This window comes from Columba livia, chromosome 4 (assembly GCF_036013475.1).
Source record: "Columba livia isolate bColLiv1 breed racing homer chromosome 4, bColLiv1.pat.W.v2, whole genome shotgun sequence".
Lineage (NCBI taxonomy): Eukaryota > Metazoa > Chordata > Aves > Columbiformes > Columbidae > Columba > Columba livia.
The window spans coordinates 12,240,136-12,255,809 of record NC_088605.1 but is presented as its reverse complement, the minus strand read 5'-3'; the positions used below and the strand labels follow the sequence as shown (position 1 = coordinate 12,255,809).

The window sequence follows — 15,674 nt, the reverse complement described above, 5'->3', positions numbered from 1 at the left end:
TCAAGTCCTAAGTCTAAGTCATTTATAAAGACATTGAAGAGTGCTGGCCCTAAGATAGTTCCCTGCACAACCCCGCTAGTGACTGGTCGCCAGCCCAACATTACCCCATTTACTAGAACCCTTTGATCCTGACCCGTCAGCCAATTGCTCACCCACTGCACTGTGTGTTTACCCAGCTGTGTGCTGGACATTTTGTCCAAGAGGATACTCTAAGAGACAGTACCAAAGGCTTTACTGAAGTCCAAAAAGATCACTTTGACAGGCTTCCTTTGGTCAGCTAGGTGGGTAACCTTGTTGTAGAATGAAATTATGTTTGTTATGCAGGACTTTCCCCTCATGAACCCATGCTGGCTGGGACCAATGACTGCATTGTTGTTCAGGTGTTTTTTGATAACTCCCAGAACAATCTTCTCCGTGATTTTGCCAGGAACAGAAGTGAGGCTGACAGGCCTATAGTTGCTGGGGTCATCCCTGTTTCCAGGCTGTCTCTCTGTCCATCTGCAGATTTACCTGGTGATGGGTGTGTCTCTCTTGTCTCCTTGATCCGTCCTCTACAGCAGAACTTACCATCACTGCGGCTGTGCTCCTCACTCGCTCGTCACTGACTCTTGCTCTCGGTTGTTCTGTGTTTAAGTTTCCTCTGGTTGCCCATGGCAATGCCCCCGCCGCATCAACCTCTTGATGATGACCCTCTCTACGATGATGTGTAACGTGCTTCCACTATAGTGAATGCCCTAGAGAAGAGCCAGACATTTCAAAACTATTACCTTTTATGATCAGTTTATGTCGTTTCAGGCTTGCCTGGTTTCAGTGTGAGCCAGTTGTTCTCCGTCCAGTTGCTCTGAACTCATTTTTCTGTTGAAGTGCTAACTCAGATGTTCATTCCCTCTTCAACATGTCTTATCTGTTAGAAACTGCTCCAATTGGTAACCAGCTCATTTTAAGATCCTGACTTCTTAATATTCACTCCACATCCTCAAGTGCCTCATATGATGCTGGTACTAGATAAATAATACTACAGCTTCAAGTTGTGATATTCCAAATGATTAATAAGCTGACCACAACACTGGGGAGAAAAACTATACTACATGCTTTCTATTAGTCTCACCAGGATTGCTTCATATGGCCTTTGGTTCTGTCCTGAGATCAGGAGATCAGTGTAGTGGATATTTCTCAGGGGCCGTCCTTAACATTCCCACCTTCCCTTCCCTTATGGCAGTTCTCATAGAGACTGGTTATTGCTTTGAAATACATCTGTGTGACAGCTTGAAAGGGACTCTTCAAGGGTAAGTAAATACAAATTCTAGAGGAAACTGTGAATGCTTTCTATGAAAAGTGATATATTTTTCTGGGATATATGTACATGCATGCATATACGTATTCCGTTATTGTGCATTTACACAATTCAGTTGCACACATAAGCTGATTTTCTCATTCTCATTAATTTTCAGTGATATATTAGTGATCTGATTCACTAATAACTAACATATGTGAAGAATGATTTTGGGTGCAACTTCCAGGAAAAATCTGCAAGATTAAACTGCTATCTGAAGGGCATTTTATTTTACTCTCTGCTTGGAATTATGCTGGGTTGATTCTTTAGATATTGTTTTTACCACTGTGAGAGTAAAGGAACTCTATTTTTCACTTCGCAGCTTTGCTGCTCTTGAGTTATCAGGTTTTTATACCACCCAAGATAAAAATCATAACCTTGGCAGTACACTTTCTGTGTATGAATGCCTTCTGAGAAGCAGCATCTCATTTACAATTGGGACCAGGAGCTAGAGTAATTTCTGTACGAACCAAGCATATCTAATAAAACATAAATGTTGCAAATTGCAAAAGCAAGAAAAATAGATTAGTTAGTTACTTAATCTGAAAAAATGTTGAGGGTATGACTGCTCTGTGCTGTGAAGTTCTATGACTATTGCCCTGAGACTGGCAGTATTGCCACAAAGAATGTTTACTCTCAAAACTCCTGTAGACATGCAGGTTTGTGTGATGGCATCACTAGGAGTTTGATGCTGCTCTGTGCCCAGCAGCCTCGTGTCCAGTTTAGCCAAGAACCTTCTTCTAGGTGTTAACATTACATGTTCTTAATGGAAGTTAATGGACCTTAGTGGGGATGGCTCGTAAGTTTGCATTGTTGAGATTTTTGCTGGAGTGAGTCCAGCGCTCCTTAGGATGGAATCCTCACAGTCAAATGCTCTATGTCTGATGGCAATTCAGTCTACTGCAGAGGAATGAAGAGGTGTACGTGCTTCTTGGACATGGCTGCTGTGTGCTTAAATAAGAAGTTTTCCTGTATTTTGACCTCTTACTTGGCTCAAAGGAGGTTTTTTTCCCTTCAAGATCAGTTTAGAGAGGTCAGGAATATGAGGTGTCTTTATTTCTGACAATATGCAGGATAATGGAATTTAAAAATGGTGTGCCTCATCTCTCTTGCCACTTGCTGCAGAAATCTTCTGTGGCAAGTCAGATGTCATTCTGGACATTTTTACTTTTTTTTTTTCCTATTTTAATACTAGAAAAGTTGAAATGAAAATAAAAGCTAGAATTATAATTAAGATCAGTTGCTGAAGCCAAAAGAGACAGCACAATTGTAATATGTTAGAAGACTGGCTTGTTTCAGAGAAAGTGCTGATTAAGATAAAATTTATCTTGAGCTTACATTTTGATTGGACCTAAATGGATGGGAGGGGGTTATATTTCAGACACAGTGCAAATGATGCATGTTAATATCCTGTGTTTATTGCCACTTGAAATTACAGCATAGCTTTGAATTGCTGCCAAATCTACAGTTAAGACTCCCTGGTAATCACTATGATTATTCGAAGTCTTCATGGTAGTAGTGGAAAAAGTATGATACGTAAGCTACTGTAGCCTGAGCTGTCAGAGTATTTTTATCCTTTGGGGGTCAGATAGTGATTCCACCCAGCAGAGGGAATGGTTAGACATGCTCATTGCCCAATGAATCCTGAAAGAGAGATTAAATAAATGGATTTAATTACGTTATTTTCAGATTTATTTGGCTTTTATATTACCTCCTGCCTCACTAGCTCTTCCTGAACTGAGGAAAAGTGAAGCTTTTCTTTGCATTTGGAATGCTTTAATTCATTTGGCATGGTGTGGTATTTTTCATTTTTATTAAAAATCTTTTTTGCTTTCCTCCCTGTTGGTCTATACCATATCATATTTCTGCTCATTTTCTTTACAGTCCATGGGATAGTTCATCTATTTGAAATATTCTTTTACCTCTGCTTAGTGATTGGAAGTTGTAGATTTACGTCTAATCTGAATGTATACACATGTGTTATTGTGGTTTATTTAGCTGATGAGAGATTAGGAAGTGAGGTCAGGGATAAACAGTGTAATCTAAAGTTACTATTTACTAAAAAAAAGTTAGAAGAGTCTCACAAGAGGGAGAGTTGCTCTGTAAAAAGTTGTTTAAAAGAAGCTTAAGTGAAATTTAGATGTGATTGGAATCTGTTCTGTCTTTCGGATACACAATTATTCAAGCAAGTAGTTGTTCATTTTGAGTTAAAACCCTCAGCTATCACTGTTAGCTCTTCGGACACTATGTCCCAGTTGCATCCCTTCATCAGTTGCTAGCAGGAAGGTTTTGCTATTTGTTCCACTTACAAAGTAAATAGAACTTGTTATGGAAACCATTTAATGTGACTACAACATTTACTCTGGAATATTTTCCTCAATAAGTAGTGTTAGCCAGCAGGCAAGTCTGAGCACCCAGTGTGTTAGCTATGGGAAGCAAATCTGTATGTGTGGCACATAATGATCATTTTAAACTATTGAAATATAAATCAGAAACTGAGTGAAAATAAAAAATATTTCATTAAATGAATTCTGATGTGTGTGTGGATAAAAGTATAGTTAGGGACTCTGCCGTATGTGATTAGATGTCTGCAGTCTTGAGGCTATTTTTTCCTGATAGATTTAACTCTGAAAGATGCATAATATTTTTTAAGGACAGCATTAGCAAATCTCTCAGCATGTTTGCATTTCATTATATTAATAGCTAGCATTTTTCTTGTGCCTTCAGTTTCCAGAACGATGTTCTCCGCAAGCTGCTCTTGAGTCCTCATGATGAAACTTAGATGTGCCTATGCTCAAGGTTCATTAACAGTAAAAAAACACTCCCAAATTTATAAGACTAATTCATTTATTATTTTGAAGGCAATATTTTGGTATTTTTGGAAGCATAAGATTTCTTGGGCCAGAAAAAGACAGCAAGGTGGTGTAGTCCAGAGAATACCATGCTTTACAAGTGTGGTTTATGCCTTTTCTGGAGTATATGCCATACTGATTTGTTGTCTTAGTTGTGGAAATTTTAAAAACCATTTACAGGAGAGTAACAGAGAGCTACTGCTGTGCTGCTTCTAGTGATACAGCATGGACAGACTTGTAGGCACTGCAAGCTACGCATGGTTCTCAGGACCAGCCTTGTGCATGTGTGAAAATGTGAGGATGTTCCTGGACACAAGGTTCAGCAGGAATTGTGGAGCTCACTCTGCAGCCTTTCTTGTGGAGTTTACTTTAGCACAGGACTGGGTTCTTCTTTTTGTCATCTGATCAGGAACCAGCAGGAATTAGTACTGTATAGCTCATTTCGTTTGAATTCATTTCTTTCCAAGAAAAACTACATGTTTTGAGCCTGAGCTGCAGATGGTGGAGTGGCAAGGGAAGTACAGATCTCCATCCTGGGCATAAATACTGTGACAGCACGTTCAACTTTATGTTGGTGTCATGACCTCTGCAGAAAATTTGCCAAATGAGAGTGTTACAAGAATCTTTGAACACTGTATCTAGGCCACCAGCAGCATACTTGGAGTATATATAGTAATACATTAAACAGATACTGTTTGAAGAGTTTTCCAAGAGACAGGCAGCCATTGGATACAGTAGGAATAAGAGATGGCATTTGTGAAGGTGTCACTTATAGAGGCTTTCTAATAAAAATGACACACTTTCCTAGGCTTGGGTATTGTATATCATTAAAAAAAATACAAGATCATAGCAAGGTTATGGGCTATTATCTTGCTCTTCTAACTGACGTAACCGCACAAGTAATAGAAGTAGGTTTGGCTTAATATATACTTTAATATGAGGTTTCAGCCATGAAGCAAGTATGTGCAATTCTCTCTCTTGTTCAACAATGTACATCAATATGTGCCCCATTTTAGGTATATGAAAGCTATGTTGAAATTAGCACAACAGTGTATGTGCTTCATGTATAAGTGCACATGCTTAAGTAACCTGTCAAATTAGAACATCTATAAATGTTGTGTTTATGGTTTTTCCCCCAAGACCAATTGCAGTAAAAGCTCAGTCCAGCTATCATATTTGTCTAATTCATTAGAAATTTCAATTTTTTAACTTCAGCTTTGCTCTTAAAAAGTGACAACATAAAAACTGTACTGTTTTGTCTAATGTATTTCTTTCTCTCTATTCACACGATTGCAATTCTGTTTGCATATCTCAGTGCCATTTCTCTCTGTAAGCAATTTACAGTCACCGTATCACAGTGATCAGGATTGTGTAGTGTCTGCTGCATCATTTGCTGAATATTATAAACACATTTTGAATTCATAACTTTTTAAAATGTTTTTTTAAGTTTGAGCCAAATAGAGCCCAGTTAGGCTTTGAAAATACATGTTTTGTTTGTAGGGTGTCAGTTGATAAAAGCACATTTTGAATGCAAACTGGGCCTGTTTGATCTGGACTGACAATGAAAATGGATCCTCACATTGGAACTTTTAGAACCATGCTATAACATTCTGGCCAACTGCAAAAGCTGAAGAACTTAAAGAGAGTGAAATTCTGATTAAATTATGTGAGGATCATTTCTTTGTTGCTGAAAACCTGACATGATGTTCACACAAGGAGACAGCTCGGGCTATTACTTTGTCTGAGTCAGGGTATTACCTGGACCTGAGAAGGAAATGCAAATAATTGGCGTATTTTTCTGCATCAAAGTGAATTGCTGTTTTATCAAAAATGTGTCAGCAGGAGGAGAATGGTGAAGCAGTGGAGAGATGTTATGTACTTGTTCTTTCTCCTGGGTCATTCTTCTGATATAACAGTGATTATTTTTACATTTAGTATTTACAAAGACAGCCTCACTAGATAAAGTGATGTATTTATATGGGCATGCTAAAATGAGTCATTACTAGCGTTAATTCTTTTTTGGTTAGTCTGAAGATTTTCTCATATAGCTTTATGAATCTTGCATGCAGACCAAAATCCAAGGCAGTCATTTTGAGTAGAGATGAGGAGCGTTATCAATTCGTGTTATTAACATTCACAGATTTGGTCAAGGAAAATGAATAGGATCTTGTGGTCCTTAGATGCTTTTCAGTTTCTCGTCCACAAAGTTTTGATGTGTAATGTGTGTACAAAATCTGACATTTACACAAGAAAAATAAGGCTGTTGTCTGTTAGAAAACTGTTTTATGAATATATGTTGTTGGTCTTGTCTTTTAGATAATTCTTGTGAGCTCTTCCCATAATGACCGTGACCAAAGTCTTTTCATAAGCACGGATGAAGGAGCCACTTTCCAGAAACAACCTATTACTTTCTTTGTGGAAACTCTCCTTTTTCATCCAAAAGAAGAAGATAAAGTACTTGCTTATACCAAGGAAGGCAAGGTAAAGTGCAAAAATACTGCATTTGCTTGAAATTTAGGAATTCCTCTGTTAAGGAGAAATAAAACAGTTCTGATATGCTGATCGGTGTTGGGTTTTATGAAATATCAATTGTCCAGAAGGAAACTATGTTTGTTTCTTGAGGCACTTATTTAAATATTTATTATATGCAACTCAAAATCTTTGTTTTTACAGTAATTTCAATCCTGTCATTTTCAATTGATATGTATATGGGTAATATTTATACTCTTGTGTAATATAGTTCCATACTGTCTCTGAACTGTGTTCCTCCCTAGAAAGTGACCATAAGCAATTGCTCTGTAATTTATAGTGTAGTATAAAGTTAATGAAGCTGAAACGGTGCCTCCAAAGGCCATTCATGGCATGTAAAATAAAGTAATATAAAATAAACTGCACAGTTGTGCAGCAGAAGATTTTGGGAATCGCTGAATCTGTAGAAATATAAAATAATTCTCTCTCTCATACTGTATTTATACCACTTTCAGATTTGGGAGTTGTATCACGTGGTTTGTAAGTTTTGACCATTTTTCAGATTTCTTCTGGTTAATTTATAAAGTCATTTTTCTGGAAGGGTTACACTAAACACTGATGAGTGAGCACACACTCTGTAAGTGTGCAGTTCATCTCCTTTTCACAGTGCCAAAATTGCACCTGTAATGTCACTGTGATTCTGGTCTTGGTAGTGGCCTTGACTTACCTCCATCATTAGTCCTGTTACAAACTGAAATTAGATAAATTCTAGTCTGTGTTAATCCTTGTCAGACTTCCTGGAAGGTTTATATTTGGGTGGTCAGAGTAGTCAGAGCAAGTTTTTCATGCTGCAACCAAATCCTGCCCTGATTGCAGTGCTGTTATATCAAGTCATTGTCTTCTGGGGTATATAAATTAACAGCTGATCTCAAACCAATGCAAGTTTACAGGCATTTGAAAATAACGATAGAACTAGAATAAAAAAAGTATAGCAAACCAAACTCAGTCAGAGATTACATGAAATATTTTAGTTAGTAGCTTCAATTTGAAATCCTAACACAATTACAAGTGTGTTGAATGCATGTTAAGTAAAGAAAATACTTCCGGGAAGCCTGAAGTTATGAAAAGGTCTTTTTATCACTTGGACTTTTGTTTCTGATGATAGATATAATTCCTGAATTTTTTATAGTTGGAAGATCAGTTGTCTTGAAAAACTACATGGCAGAAACTTTCACTGTAAGAGTCCAAGGAAGTGCATTGATGAAGTTGTCCAGCCACAGCAAGTGGCTAGAAATATTTGCCAGGAAAAGAGGAGGAGACGGGAGCACCAAGTGAAGCATTTGCTTTGTGTGAATTATGCATGATAAGGAAGTTTTTCAGACGATTTATACTTGGATCATCTTCCAAACAGAGTAATACTATAATTTGCCACTTTTAAAATGTGACTGGTCAAAAAAAAATACAAAATATTCAGTAAAGAATAGCCCTGCATTAGTAGCAGGAAGGGTTAGGCAATCTGATAGACTTTCCTCACACTTGCAATGTGATCCCAAAAGAGTGACTGGACAAGTCCTACATCTTTGCCTAAAATGTGTAGGAATGAAGGATGCTTTTCACTATAACTGGGTCAGTAACCTGCTTACATTTTGTATGGGTTCCGATATATTTGGCCTAGCGGGGAGGAACAGGTGGAGTGGTGTTGGTAAAGGAGGTGCTGAAAATCAAAATTATAATTTGACGTAAAAAGAAGTCACTGTATTAAAATCAGTGGTCTTGAGAGACAGTGTTGAACTGAATTTGGCCTAGGGAGGTGGTATTTGAGTTAAGTAACTTAACCTTCACTGAAAGGAAGTAGTATCAGGATGTAACATAACCTAGAGCCCAGGAGAAGCCGTTACCTGCTGTAACTCGAATTATTTTTTAAAAAGGCAGTTTTGAGAATACAAGGAGTACAAGATCACATCCTTCATAAATAGCAATCAGATTTCTTTGTCTACTGGAGCATCACAGCCTTTCTCACAACTTCTGATTTGATTTAGGGCTTATTTTATATTGCAAAATATGCGTTGTTCTTCCATTCAGAACCCTAGATTTTGTTTAAATAAAGCTCTTGCCTCTGGCTGACACTATAAATCAATGCAAATCCAGTCAATGTGGTTGGATTAATCCATTTACTGCCTTGAATCTATACTTTCTTTTTCTGGCTGCTTCAGTTATAATAAATAACAATCAGCTATTCACTGAGCCTATATACATGCTTCTAGATATTTTTTTTTTTTTAAACTCAACAGGAATGCAGTAGATTTTAATTGTTCCTTTGGAAGCTGAAAGGATGAAAAATGGCCAAACCGAGAAAAACATTTTCAAGTGTTTTAAAAAAGTGATTCTACATATTTATTACATGCGTGGCAATAAACATTATAACAACCATTAGATGTGTTTGCTGAAGCCAGAGATTTTAGCTGTCCACTAATACAACTGTTTTCACCTCATATCTTATCTCATGTGGTGGTTTTATTACATGTACCTGTTAAAAACCAAAACACACATGGTTCATGGGGGTTTTTTATTACGGGAAGTTGAATGTGTGCATGTGTATTTAGATCTGAGGTTGGAGACTTTTTGGTCACCGATCATTTCTGTCTGTGCATTGAGTGGGTGAAGGCCTGAAGTAAGCAACATGAGTCTTGATTGTAGTTTCTTACCCAAACTGCGGTCTACCTGCTTTGATTGAGCATGCAGTGGAACAAAGCTCAGACATTGTGAAAAGCAGAGTAACTGGGAAATACTGTTTTATCTCTAATTCAGATTTTAGTAAATTTACCCATAGAGTTTATGCTGAGATAAATTTTCTCAGCCTTTACATATTAATAGTGCTGGTTTTCTGTAGATCTTAATATATAATAGTGTTGTGTGGTTTGTGGTGGTCGTGGTGGTTTTGGAGTTTTTGTGATTTTTTTTTTTTTTTGTCTGCCTTTTTTTTTTTTTTCTCCATTTGTCATTGAACCTGTCATTTTAAAACAAAAACATTTCTAGTCCTCATAAGATACTTCCCCCCAGAACAATCAGCAACTGAACTGGTGACTTATTCTGAAATCAGAGAATAACAATTTTACTTGTCTTTCTTTCTCTATTAGAAATATTTAGAGAGAAATGATTATATGTAAATTGGATCAAATAAGAAATGCATACAGACAGCAGGGGGTCTTAAATCTGTCTTTTTAGAAGTCCAGTAGATATTTCCTATTTTAACTAAAAGAAACACATTATAAAGGCAAATGTTGAAGGAGGGAGATTTTCTAATAGCTATTTTATATCCCATGTTCTTCTGGGGAAAACAGCTTTCATCTGCACTCTTGATATCTATCTGTCTTATTAGCATTTTCTTTCATACCGGGGTGAACTGTTCAGAGGGAAAGTGGAGCTGGAGCTCTCTTCCTCATAGAAAGATAGAATCATTTCAGTTGGAAGAGACCCTCAGGATCATCGAGTCCAAGCATAACCTAACTCTAGCACTAAACCATGTCCTAAGTACCTCGTCTAAACTCCTTTTAAACACCTCCAGGGATGGTGACTCCACCACTTCCCTGGGCAGCCTGTTCCAATGCCCAACAACCCTTTCCAGGAAGAATTTTCTCCTGATAACCAATCTAAACCTCCCCTGGTGCAACCTTAGGCCATTTCCTCTTGTCCTATCACTTCTTACTTGGGAGAAGAGAACAACCCCCTCTATGCTACAACCTCCTTTCAGGTAGTTGCAGACAGTGATAAGGTCTCCCCTCAGCCTCCTTTTCTCCAGGCTGAACAGCCCCCGTCAACTGCTCCTCATCACACTTGTGCTCCAGACCTCTCACCAGCTTTGTTGCCTCATCTGCACTCTCTCTAGTATTTCATTGTCCTTCTTATGAGGCGACCTTCTGCCTCTGCTGGGTGACCATTTCTGACAGGTCACAAACTGGTATCCATGAAGCAAGCCCTAACGTACATTTCTCCTCATCAAATCCCTTAGGCATTTCTGTAATATCTTTGGTGCTGTTTTAGCAGAGTTTAAAATCCATTGATTGTCTGTCTTAAGTGTTTTTGAAGGAATTAAGGCTTGAAGCACAAGGGGAACATTTGTGCTTGTTTGGTGAATGAATGAGAAGAAGAAAAGTGTCCTTTTGCCATCTGAGGTAGAAAAGAACTGTGAATTGTTTTCATGATTCACGAGAAGACATTGTAATTGAGTTTTGGTCATTATAGATTATGTTTTAACAGATTTTGTCTATGGAAGGTTATTACTCTGAAAAACATCATAGGGAGTTCCTGATAAAGATTTTTTTTTATTTTTAATTGGTGTACAATCCGTCATTTTAATAGTGACATAGGACCTGTCTATGAAGATGTGCATCATTAACAATTTCCTATAATCTAATTTTACTTTGTTATTTTTTTGTAGGTTTATGTATCCATTGACTTGGGGAAAAAATGGATCCTTCTGCAGGAACGGGTTTCGAAAGATCATATTTTTTGGTAAGTAGCCTGTTATTTTCCAAATACAAAATGATCAGCAAAAGAATCTCATTATAATCAAGAAAGATGTTTTCAGAGGTACTGATGGGGACAGTACAAGCCTTTGGTGTCTTTTGCAGCTTGAGTATGTCAGTGTTGCTGCGTCCACTATTGCAAATTCATTCGCCAGTGATTATACCGGGTGTCAGCACTTAAAAGGGTTATAGGTTTGTATCTGTGGAGCCCAAGATTTAAAGACAGCTGTAATGTCCAATGAAATTGCTTTTTGTTTTACTGGTGAAATTGATCTTTGGAAAGGAAAGAAGTCTTTTTGCAGAGAAAAATCTATAACAATTTTTTAAGAGAGGTTGAATCAGACTTATTAACTGAAGTCATATATAAACTTAGACTATTAAGGAAACTGGTGAAAAATATGACGCTGTTGAGTACACATATATCAAATTATTTCATTTTCAGCCCAAATATTTTGCAGTCTATCAAAATGTTTAACAAGTGATTTAAGCAGGTTGACAAAATAAGTCAACACCTGTTTTTTATACAAATGAAATTAATTTGAAAAGTATAGAACTTCTTTTACACGAAATGTAGCTTTTTGGTAGTGTTTTTAATTGATTTTGCATTTTTAAATGGTCATTTGTACACTCAGCATTTATCTGATCTCTACTGAAAAAGCCAGAGAATTCCCCCTTGCACATTTTACTTCAGTGTGTAAGTATAGACTCTGCATAACTGTATCTTTGCCAATAATTGGTACTTTTTCTTACAGGATTAGTCATAGCATGGTAGACATTTCTGTTCCCTAAATGTCCTTTGATTTTAGTTGTTGAAGGACTGTGATCTCTGTCAATTACATAAAGTACAATTAGCCATGTGTCTATGGAGCAATGTATGGCTTTAAGCAATATTTTGTGGTTTGCTGGTAGCGTTGCCAGTATTGAAATGGATTTACCTGATCTTGGTTGCAAGATTTGAGGTGTGTTTGGCATACATGCTGTCATCCTTGTTTCTCAGGTAGTTGCTTTTCTCTTAAGTTGAAATATATACTTATCCTGGCCATACTTGGAGAAAAACAAACCAAACAAACCCCCAACCTGCTTAAATGAGGCTACAAAGCACACAGAGCTGTTACCATACCTACAGATAAATTGGCCCAAAGTGTAACTCTACGAGTTCCGAGGTGTGCTGGTGTGTGTGCTGGTGCTGAGCCTGACCTGGGGGGATGTTGTCCATCCACCGATCAAAGCCTGCTTGAAAGATCTGGGAGCACAAGACCTAACCCGCCTCGCTGCCCTCTTGGTATGATTATCTCTGGCCATATCAAGGGAGCTTTTTCACACTTCCAAATGCATAATTTTCAATCTGCAACCTACTTACAGTCCATACTTTAAAAAAAACAGCCTGCAGTTGGTTTGTAGCACCCATCTGATTTACTTCAGTTTGTCTCAGCCTTTTCTGCTGAAATACTTGAATCAGCCTGACACTTTCTGCGTACTTGCTCCTGCAAAATGTAGCCTTATTGAAGAACTTACTTCTGCACAGCAGCTGGAGTTTCATGGACAATACACTTTACAGGTCTTAACTACCACATGAAAGAGAATAATAATTTAAAAGTAACACAGTGGGTCAGAAATGTCACGTCTGCCTTATGACTGATTTTTCTTTAGCAAGATTATACAGGGTATAAATCAGGAGGGCATGTGGCTCTGTCATTAATCAAAGGAGTTATTCAAATGTATTAGGTCTGAAAACCATCAAAGCCACTAACAGGTAAGAAAGGACAGAAAGCCCCTCCCTTGCAGACTTGTTTAGTGATGTTTTTCTTATCTGAGTCTAGGTATATTTAGCACATTTACGTTATGAAAAAGGTAGCATACTACTGAAATATATGTCAGTTTTGGTCTGACCCAAACAATCTGTCAATGGTTTCTTTTTGCTTGTTTGTTTGATGGTTTGTTTTGTGTGTGGGCTTTTTTGTTTTTGGTTGTTTGTTTGTTTTAATGTAAGAATTAAAGCCAGCAAGTGTATGTTTAATATTAAGTCTGTATTTTGCTGTGTTTCATGAATCCTTATGTTTCCTTATATCATTCAGACACAATCAGGGAAGTGTCCTGGAGCTTTGATAGGAATAACTCCCTTGCAGTACCTCAGAGTCATGGTTGTTCATAAACGTCACACTCCTCTCAGATAAGAATAATAAATTTTACCAGTCTGTACATTCATAACAGAAATACTTTCTAGGCTTTTGTTTCCCCTTTTCTGCATATCGACCATTCTGGCTTCTCTCAAGAACTGTATCAACCAGCAACAGCAAGAATTTGGGAGCAGAATTTTAGTGCCTCATGAGTACCAAATGATCCTTCTCTTAAACTTCCACATACATAAAGATCTATAAATGTCTTTTACTTCCAATATCATATGGGACATCGCATTTTATAAAGAATCTGCTGCGAGTGGAGGGTTGGACGTGTTGGATTCCCAGTGGGAGTTTCTCTGTCATTGTTATCCAAATGCTGGATAGAAAATGTATTTGTGTAGTAATTTTCAACAGATGTTAGAATATGGGCTTTGTCATACCTTGACTATTAGGACATTAAATCCAGTACTGTTTTCTTGGCAATATATAATATCTGCGGTGTTAAAGATAGGTGAAATTAATTCAAACTAGTTGTACATCTTATAAATGAGGGCATGTGTCTTACTGATACTGGCTGGTTGTGTCAGGAACATTTGACTGGCCAGATCTTTAGCAGATGTTTCTTTTTTTATTTCAGTTGAGCACTATCACTGAAGTTGATAATATAGCCTAATTTTTATTTCAGCCTGATAATTACAAATATTGTCAGTCATAATATTTTCCTATGCTTTGTAAAAACAATTTCTTTTCTGTGCCTGCAGCACCAACCAGATTTTTGTGCATTTCCTGAAGAAGCTTTTTTTTTACTGAATGAAAATCTGAATGCAATTAATTTAATGGCATATCTTATGTATTTGTATTAAGGGAAGGTCAGTAGGGACTTAGTATTTTAAATTATTTTTGCGCCGATATATTACTATAGGTTTATAAGCAATATATTAAAATAACATTCTAGGCTTTGTTTTCTTTTTCAAGTGTTTTGGACCATCCTTTAAGTCTCTTTGCAGATTTAATATATGAAATTGGTCTTTCATGATAGTGGAACTAATGGAAAGATGATTCATGTCAGTAGAGTGTGTATGCTATGATCTCTATTTTAGGAACACAAGAATATTTTCTTCCCATCTGTGATATAGTGTGTCATTTTCTTACCCCCTCATAGCTGTTTTCCCAAGTTGTTTAATTTATTCTTTTGGAAAGAAAAGTTGACTAATCTTTCATAGCTATTTTTCTTCCGTTAGCATCTTAGGAGACAACACAGGCTTCCTAGAGATGATCCAAATCTGTCAGTGTTTAAGAGGCATTTGGACAATGCCCTTAATAACATACTTGAACTTTTGGTCAGTCCTAAAGTGGCCAGGCAGTTGGCCTAAATGATTGGTTTAGGTCCCTTCCAACTTAAAATATTTTAGTCTAGTCTGTTCTAAAATCATAACAGCTCTAAGACTACAGAGAGATATAAAGATAGTTGCAAAACAGATGTATTCTAGAAATATCTTTGTTTTTCTTTGATTGTTTTCTCATCCAAGTTGAAGCAAAAAAATCAAAATATAGAAAAAAAACAACAACCAAAAATCCCTGTTTATAAAAAATGGAAATACTGAAAATAAATGTTCTGACATTGTTGATTTAAAAACTTTTTATAATTATTTAAAGGAAAATAATGAAATGTGGATTTGAAATTAACTTAATAAAATTAATACTAAGTCCCGTTGCAGTTCAAAACAAAGCTCTTATGTTTTTCTCAACATTTAGATTATTTTTCTCTATAAACTTTAGCTAGGAAGGTTCAAATCCTTTTTTTATTTAGTGTGAAAACTTTTAATTTTGAGCAAATTCTTGTGCTGTAAAATTAAGAAATTTTGTGATCAGTTTTACTGCTGCATATAAACTGTAACTGGCCATGCAGTATTGCCCCAGTGTGATGATTTCTGTTTAAGGGGTGTCAGTACTCAACCTGTATAGGTAATTTTTCTGGTTCTTGGTGTATTGGTAGGAGGGAATGCAAAGACATTGCTTTAGAGAATTATATGACCTATCCCAGTGAAACATTAAGCACCCACATGTCACGTAATTGGTGTGTTATGTGGTAATCCTTGAGAAGAAGAGAGTAGTGCAGTTTGGGATTCCTCTGGCTCTGCTGCTATTCTCTCAGTCCCCAAGGCTTATGCACCAGTTAAGTTCCTTTTGATTTCTCAAAATAGAGCTTAGTAATACATAAGCAAATAATAGATTGTGAATCAGCTGTCTACACCAGCACAAACTGACCCCAGGAAAGTAAGTTGTGAATTGGTAATTACCAGAGAATTAGGCTCAGCACATTTCCTTTATGACTGTGTCTTGGAGACTCAAAAATGCTTCACCCTCAACTCAC

The 15,674-nt window shown here is 36.9% G+C and overlaps 1 protein-coding gene across 7 annotated transcripts in view; it reads left to right on the top strand.

Moving 5' to 3' along the window:
• Positions 1 to 15,674, top strand: part of SORCS2 (sortilin related VPS10 domain containing receptor 2) — a 558,746-nt gene that overhangs the window by 435,946 nt on the left and 107,126 nt on the right. For all 7 annotated transcript variants that reach the window (XM_065062550.1, XM_065062548.1, XM_065062549.1 and 4 more), the window contains exons 4-5: positions 6,502 to 6,666; positions 11,093 to 11,166. In XM_065062550.1, the coding sequence (XP_064918622.1) occupies positions 6,502 to 6,666; positions 11,093 to 11,166 (239 nt within the window). The remainder of the gene's footprint in view (positions 1 to 6,501; positions 6,667 to 11,092; positions 11,167 to 15,674) is intronic.